The 8,393-nt window shown below is 41.6% G+C and overlaps 1 protein-coding gene across 1 annotated transcript; it reads left to right on the top strand.

Annotated features, from left to right (window-relative positions):
- The first annotated feature begins 243 nt into the window (after window positions 1-243).
- LOC113493140 (probable G-protein coupled receptor 158) lies at window positions 244-8,122 on the top strand. Its single transcript, XM_026870962.1, has 10 exons — window positions 244-420; window positions 697-1,221; window positions 1,295-1,531; window positions 1,631-1,699; window positions 2,103-2,270; window positions 2,572-2,775; window positions 2,987-3,196; window positions 3,404-3,601; window positions 4,728-4,748; window positions 5,364-8,122. The coding sequence occupies exons 1-10, from the start codon at window positions 244-246 to the stop codon at window positions 5,517-5,519; spliced, it is 1,965 nt and encodes a 654-aa protein (XP_026726763.1). The 3' UTR covers window positions 5,520-8,122.
- The last annotated feature ends 271 nt before the right edge of the window (window positions 8,123-8,393 follow it).

Raw genomic sequence — 8,393 nt, 5'->3', positions numbered from 1 at the left:
GATCCTTTACATTCCGATAAGATTGTTTTATTTATGAGGATGAATACCAAAATATGGAGGTAATATTGTGAACGGTACAAATAAGGAAAAAGTTTATATGGCTTAACTTTTGATCGAACTTAAGAGTTATTGTTTTAAAACAGATCTTTGCAGTAATCCTTAGCTCAATCTGCTTTATAATAAGTACAAAAAGTTATCAAATTTAACGACGTGTTTCAGGGTACGTGGTTAGCCAGGTGAAGGATGCAGGTGCGGTGGGCGGCGTGGGCGCTGGCGTGGTGCGCGTGCGCAGCGGCCGCGCCGGCCGAGCCACGCGCGCCGCTACCCACCGCCACCGCCGCCGCCGCCGCCGCGCCGCACGCGCCCGCCGTCGCTACGTGTGAACCACTCGTGCTTAAGAACACACCGCCTATGCCATCGGTGAGCCCAATGTGCACTTTAATCATATTAATTGAGTCGTTGATATTCTTGACGCCAAACAAACAGCTAATTTACAACAGAACATAACGGAATGCCTATTCATAGAAATACCTCAGACTACACAACAAACAAACTTACTCTTCAATTTGATGACGCCAGAGGCAGCGTGGAATACTCAACGACGCCCGTAAAACATATCCTATAAATAGTATCTGGAATTTTTCGACACGTAAAATCACCTCATGGGTAAATAAATATATCGGTGCGTTATTTCAGAACGCGCGAGAACATGAGGCAGCCGCAATGCACACAGCGCGCGCTCTGGTGGAGCTGGTGCAGCAGGGCGTGGCGGACGAGGAGCGCGCGGCGGCGCTAGCGCGAGCAGCCACGCGCGCTCCGCTCTCACCGCCGCCTGCCGCCGTAGCTCTCGGCGCTCCGCAGTTACATCTCGGAGTACTGTACATAGCAGAACCTCCTAAACTAGTCGTATTTCAACAAAACAATTCCATAACGTTGCGTCAGTTCTGGAGGACGTTGGCGTCAGCATGGAATGCGACTACAGCGGTCTGGTCAAACGCGTGGTTTTCCTGCGAAAAAGACGGCGAGGGTTGGTGGGGTGGAGTGGCTGCAGCTCGGGGGTCGGGTCCGGCGCGATCAGCTGCGGCGCTATTCCGGCGCTGGCCATCCTTGCCGTGCGAAGAAGCCATGAACGACTGGCTAGGTGGAGCCCCACTTTGTGATGCAGCCACGACAGATTGTGAAGCAACTCCTTCTTTTGGGTCCAACGATCGAAGGATAGAGGTGATTAAAATTAATTTTACTACAGTGTCGGTCTTCAAATATCCGTTATTACTGTATTGTGTATGTTTTCTAGTATCGCTGTAAGTGCCAGGCTGGTCACTGGAGCGCTGGTGGTAGCGGCTGGCTGAGCGGCGCCACGCTGGCCGCAGACAACTCCGGTCCCCTTACCTGCACTCCTTGCGGTATGGGCAGCGACTCCACCGCCTGCCTCGCTGACGTTTACCGTATAGCTCTCTTAGCTGCCAACTTGGCGGGAATGTTGCTCTGTCTTGTTATTGGACTCATCATATTTAAGAAGCGGAAATGTAAAGTAAGTTTATAAAATAATGTCTGCAGGATTTAAATGCAGGTGTTATTAGCATAATATTCTAATGACCAGCGTACCCAAACACTGTATGATTGTTTTCAGGCGGTGGCCATGGGCATGTGGACTGTGTTAGAAGTCGTACTTCTTGGAGCCTTGTTAATGTATGCTTCGGTAAGTACTTGATTTAGTTTTAGTAACTTTTCCCTTTTTGCAAAGTAAAAAAATAGGGAATCCCTAAATAATGATTCCGCTGATAAAAGGTAAATAGCAAATAGATAAATATGTTCCCTAAAAGTTCAACGTTTTATCGCGTCGTCGTTATCGTACTTCTCGGGAATTTTATGTTTTACATTATTTTACGATTACCGTAATGTGAATAGCTTCGATGAAAAATAATGTCAACGCTTTAGCGTGGAGCTATGAATCATACATGAAATTCAATTCTATTATAATGTAGAGTGCATAAAGATGACATTCTTTTATAAACAGTTCTCTGTTCGGGAGTTGTTTGACGAGAACGTTTGTAATTAAAACAGTAACTACAAATGACTTTGAACATGTTTTTCGTTTGCAGGCGGCATCCCAGTACATATCTGTGGCGAAGTGGCGCTGCATAGCGGGCGCGTGGCTGCGGGAACTCGGCTTTGTGGCCTGCTACGGCTCCGTAGTACTGAGGCTCTGGGTGCTGCTCGCTGAGTTCCGCACAAGAAAAGCTCATCGGTGGACACCGAGAGATTCTGAGGTTATTATTCATAGGGCATTTACTCAGTTTCAAGACCAAAGCCAAGCAATTTTTTTTATCAAAATGAAAAGTTGCTTGTGATATTAGGAATCAGGAAGAGGCTACATTAAACAATGGCACACTCATATAATACTCGTTCATACATGCCATGAACCTTACACTCGTGCTTGAACTGATTTAGCAAACATCTGATAGCCGATATAGTTCACCTCGAAGTTATCTCTCGTCAGCTATTTTAGGGCCCATCCCGTTTGCTTTTGTATACTTTGAGAAAAGCAACAAAAGATTTTGTACATTCCAGGTTCTTCGAGTGGTGGGTGCGATGGTATCAGGTGCGGCGTGTTACCTGGCGGCCTTCACAGCGACGGCAGCATGTGAGGAGGACGCGGACGCGGGCTGTGCACGCGCCGCCTGGCACCACGTCACCGCCGCCGCAGAGCTACTGCTGCTACTTGCAGGACTACGAATCGCATATGCCGCCAGAAACGCGAACGTTCCTTTTCAGGTAATATGTTTGCCTTTGTATTTATCTATCTCAACCGACATGCAATGGAACATGATCATGACATGGAACCCATCATAATTGCATTATTATTACTTGTTAATTGTGGATCGGCGATGTTTATATTATGAAAAACTACATTAGACGATTACTTACCCGCAGAAAACTCAACCACTTCAAACTTTAGATATAAATTTCATCATTTTTGTTTTAGGAGCGCGGCTGGTTGTCAGCGGCACTGGTGGTGGAGGGGTTGTGCGGAGTGTGGTGGCGCGGGGTCGCGTGGTGTGCGGCAAGCGCGGCGCCCGAGCGCTGGCCTGTGGCGGCCGCCGCGCGAGCTCAGCTGTCTGCCGGTGCCGCGCTCGCCTGCGTGCTAGCACCGCGGCTCTGGCACGGGTACCGTGCGCGCTCCCTCGCGCAAGAGGTACTTACATAAACTCATACTTAATCGTGTCAAAAAGAAACCGTTTAATTGATTAAAATAGTCTGAAACCTTTTATTCAACTTCTTATAAGACAAAATTAGTTTGTTGCTCCACACAAAATTAGCTTATGGCTTAACAATATAAAAAAAAAGATTTAGCAAACAGTGAGAGAAAAGAAAACTATATAAAAGAGTTCGTAATTTTCAGGTATCACGTCGTGGTCCTGCGGAAGGCTTTGGCGCGGAGGGCGAGGAGGAACCCACATCGGAAGAGGTCCGCGCCGAGCTCAAGCGGCTGTATGTGCAGCTGGAGATCCTGCGCAACAAGACGCTGCGCCGCGACAACCCTCACATCAGCAAGCGGCGCGGGGGACGCAAGCCGCCGCATAGACGGTTCTCGCTACAGGTACATAACTGGCAGAATTTACATACCATAACATAAATATGGAACTGTATATTACACTAATACCAGAAGGCCTGACAACTCTTCTAAAAGCCACTTCGCTACGCCCCTTAATCTGCAATGGCAATATACACTTAAGAGGTGGCGGTAGCCTGAGTTAACAGACTATTTTGTCCAGAATGGACAAAATTATTGGGTTATTTTTTGACTATCAGTTGGCATCTTGAATAGTCCTGTTCAATGTGATTGTATCAACCAATAGTTAAGACTTAATCCACTCTGCACCTAAAAGCACAATTTAGAACAATGGTTATTTCAAATTGCAGTGCAAGAGCGCTCCTTATTATTTCTGCTTTTAAGGCACTTGCTCATTCAAGTCCCAATTTATAGAATCCTATCCAGATTATGGTAGGTAGTGTATAAATATCTCTCCAAAAACCAGGGACATTATAACAAAATCCCATGATGAACATGATCATTGTTCCAAATTACGCTTCTAGGGTAAGAAATAGTCTATCCAATGCAATATATAACAATGCGATCTTCTGTCTTCTATTACTAATTAAGTGTTAAATTAAGCAATTAAATTACTTGCAGCTTTCAGTTAGCCTCTGTTTAGATATATATAATCTTCAATATGATATTTAGAGAGTATTTAGAAAGTAAGTAGTTAATCTTCTTAGCTTCTTCTAAGCAGTAATTGAGTTATTTAAATGTAGGTACATTTTAGGTAGGCAGTTTCTTCTTAAGATGTTAACCTTTAAAAGTACGAAAGTGGGAGAACATTTATATATTAATTTACATTCATTTGTATGGTTTCATGTCTTTCTATCCTTACCTTTAGTTACCTTGTGGTTCTATTTACCTGACTATCTTTAGTTGACTTTCTCTACTTCAGATTTATGTATTTACTAACCACTTCTCTTTCCCGTCAAACAATTTTTTGTAGTTCGTTTCATCTCCGTAACAATTTGACCCTAGTATCTGAATAAGCCTAATATGTAGCCGATAACGACCCGAAGTGTTAGTACTGTGACTAGTGTCTAGGTAATATAGTCCTCATGTATCGGTGTTCTATCTCCACTGTCATTAATTAAATGTTTCATCTTCCATCCTACACCGACTTTAGAAAAAGGGCAGTCGTGAAAAGGTAAGGAAGCGTAAAGTACCTACGATTATCGCATGCGCACTGACGTGGAGCACCCGCATGACCCCTGTGGATGTCAACCTTGTAGCGCCCCGCGACCCCGCGACCTTGTGACCCCGCGACCCTGTGACCCCAGCGCCCCGCGTCCCTGCACCCCAGCCACATACCTGTCGCAATGTTTCAGATTCTCGCTTTTTTGCTCCCGACGCCATATAAACGTCTTGGCAGGAAGCAACACACTTTTACTCTCAAGTGGCAATCTCGCTGTTATGTCCTCGTCTCTATCAACCGAGGCGAGGGTTTTATTTAAGTGTTTTTCGAATGTTCATGTCTGTTTTTATCAAATGTGCCGCTTGAATCCAGATTTTACTTTTTTTAGTGGATTTTAAATAGCAGCTTCGAGGGCTGGAATTAGTTGATTTTCACGTTTCCTGATAATCACTTATTTTCCGGTGATTTATTAGACTTCTTACTGAACAATATTTTATCATACAAAGGAAAAGGTGTTAACAACTTTAAAATTCACAACAAATTTCATTTCATCATATACTCAAATTCAACTAACTCCAGTCCTCATGGATATTTATATTGCATTGTGACGTGTTGTGGTGTGGTCAGGCTCTGCAGGCGCGGCGCGGCGGCAAGGGCAAGGCGGGCGGCAGCGCCAGCGCCGTGGAGGCGAGTGAGGCCGGCGACGCCTCGCGAACTCCTGAAGACTCCGTCTGCTCCGCCGAGGGCCCGAGCCATTACACCGACGCCGACACGCAGGCGTGATGCCCTCGATGCCCCAACAGACCCCACTCTTAACACAATCCCGTGTACTTTAACCATACTTTTAGGGAAGTCTAAGGCAATAACATCTCCTTCCGTTAAGCAGTTCTGCTATAGTCGAGGAAACGAGACGATGCGAAGCGAGCATAAAGCGGCCTCTCTCTTCCACAAAGTAAAAAAGAAAAATAACAATACAGGTTCAGATCGACGTTCTGCTGGCAGTCCTCTAAGCGTTTCGGTCTGGTATCTTAATAACTTAATGATGATAAATCGCGCAAATATGTCTCGGTTTCATTGAATTTTAGTAGGATAGTGTTCGTTACGGCTGTAAAAATATATTTTAATGCGAATGGGGGAGTTCGTTATAAGTTAATAAACCTATAGGGCCAGTACAATAAAATATGATGCCTACAAAATTTGGTATTCCAGGTTAGTGTCAAGAAGAACTGAAATTATTTTGTGTTTTTATTATTTTACGATATATCTATTGTCCAGTCTACGGTAATCACGACGCTGTTATACCCCCATGTAGCTATTGACGCAATGACAAATACTCGTACGTAATTGGGGAACCGGTCATACAACGGGCTACCTCACAATCTGACAACATTTTTAGACGAGTCACACAACACTTGACATAGTTGTGATTGGGCGCGGACCCCAAATTATTCTTATATCACCAGTATAATAAGAGGTGGATTTGAGAATGGTCCATTAAAAAATATTATAAAAGCCTTTAGGTTCGGAATTGTTATTGGTATAAGACAACATTAATTAGGTGTTTGTAAAAAGTAATATTTTTTACGGAATGTTATTTGAATCTTCATTCAATTTGATAAGTAGCAAGCTGTCTGTCGATGTAGATCGGAGATAGGAAATGCACAAAGTATGTATTAAAGAAACTGAAAAGGGGCCTACTACCGTCCTATTAAGTCAGTTTGGTACAAGTGAGGAGCGAGATGCTGGTCTATGTTGTAGCGCGCCATCTCGCTTTCACAACTGCAAGGCATACAAGAAGATATTGTAGTAGGCCCCCTGTTTAACTGTACAACACAAAGTTCTAGTCAAGAGATTGATAAGTTATGTGTAATGTTAATATAGTTTTAATATCGTTGTACTTTACGTCTTGTAGGAACGAGCAGTAAATGTTTACATTGTATCAAGTCTTATTTTTATTATGAAACAAAAGCAATCTTTATTTTTGTTTCTAATCAATTATTAGTCTTGTCTTTAATTAAAGAGCGATTTATGTGAAGGGAAGTAAGTGGGATTTATAGAGCCAGCAGATGAGATCATGCAGTAAATTATACTAATACTTAACTTATTCCGAAAACTGGGAAATGATTTGTCTCATTTAAATCAAGACTTTTTTTCTCTCTTTGTGAAGATTCTTGAAAAGTAATTAAAAAAATATCAAAAATGATTCCAAAAAATATTGCAAAATCCAGCACACTATGAATGGTAAGCTCTCAGAATAAACCTAAATTACTTCCCTCATCACCACCGCAAAGACACATTCATAGTTCATAGAAGTGATTTGATATCTTTACCTAGTATTTATGTACTGTGTGTAACTGTGGATGTCTCCCAGACTTCATGTGTCGCTGTTCAAATAGCTTCATGTCCTTGTGTGACGTCACGTGGCCCGCCACCGTGACAATGTCCCTTTAGAGTTGTCCACTTGTAAATGTTCACATCGACAGTCTATCGATATCACGTTAGTCAGCTAAATCTTAAACTTCTCAGTGTTCTATACTCATCGTGTAAGTTATTTGTTTTAATTTTCTATGTTCAATGTAAGCAGGAGGTAAAGTTTTCTCCGCTCTTAATATTTTCTATAAACTCGTGTTTTTCGCTACTTTAGGCATTCCATCGGTTATAGTTACATTTTGGGATAGAAAATGATCTAAAATTTAATCTTGTTCTTGTTTGATGATGATTGAACTTTATTGTAATTCTTACTAATATACTCAGCCCAAGATTTGTAAAAAGTGAAAGATTTTGAGAAGAAATAGCTAAATCTAAACTAAGCGAAATATATTGTGTATAACTGGCGTATAAAGAGACACTGTTAGTTAACTAAAGCGAGAACTGATTAACTCTGGAAGTTTCCCAACTATGTATGTCTTCAGATGTTCTCATCAACACTTTGCTCTAACTCAGCCGCTTCACGACAGTCGACAACCGATGGCTGACTTAATCCTTATTTTATGATTTCGATCTTACAAATTGTTACCGGTTCTAGGGATCAAAATATTTTAGTTATACATATATTTAATTTAACATTAGCACGGGTACTAGTTTATATAAATAAATGTAATAGTCAGATGTAATATTTTAGATCATTTTTACGTGAAAAATGCAATTTTTTGGTTGTTTATATTTTACGTGATCGTTAATTGTGCATATTTTAATTAGTGGTATTTTAGAAGGATTTGTAAATATGAATGCTAACAGTTTTATAGTACGATACGCATGAATTTGTTTCAGTATTTAAACGTTGAGCTTTGTTCAATGTTTGTGGTGCGTGAGGCGATATGAGGCCAAAAATAATATTATTCATATAACAACATATTATTTATTGAATAAATGACAATATTCATAAACTCTTGTTTTATTACAATACCTGTAAAAACCTGAAGTTCAGAGGCTTATGCTTTGCCACTAGTTTACACATCTGTATTGTTAAGATCACAGCAGATTTTGGGAAGTTACTCATTTGGTCTTATCAGCGTCTGAAGCTGATATGATTATTTAATATCTAGTTGATCAAAGGAATACAAATAGAAAAACACGTTCTCATTACAAGGCCAAACCGTACGTAGACCTGCTACGAAATTACGTAGAACATTTTACAAGCTGTTAGAATATTATTTA

The sequence above is a fragment of the Trichoplusia ni genome, chromosome 4 (assembly GCF_003590095.1).
Source record: "Trichoplusia ni isolate ovarian cell line Hi5 chromosome 4, tn1, whole genome shotgun sequence".
Lineage (NCBI taxonomy): Eukaryota > Metazoa > Arthropoda > Insecta > Lepidoptera > Noctuidae > Trichoplusia > Trichoplusia ni.
The sequence above is the reverse complement of the archived record's forward strand: the minus strand, read 5'-3'. Positions and strand labels throughout refer to the sequence as shown.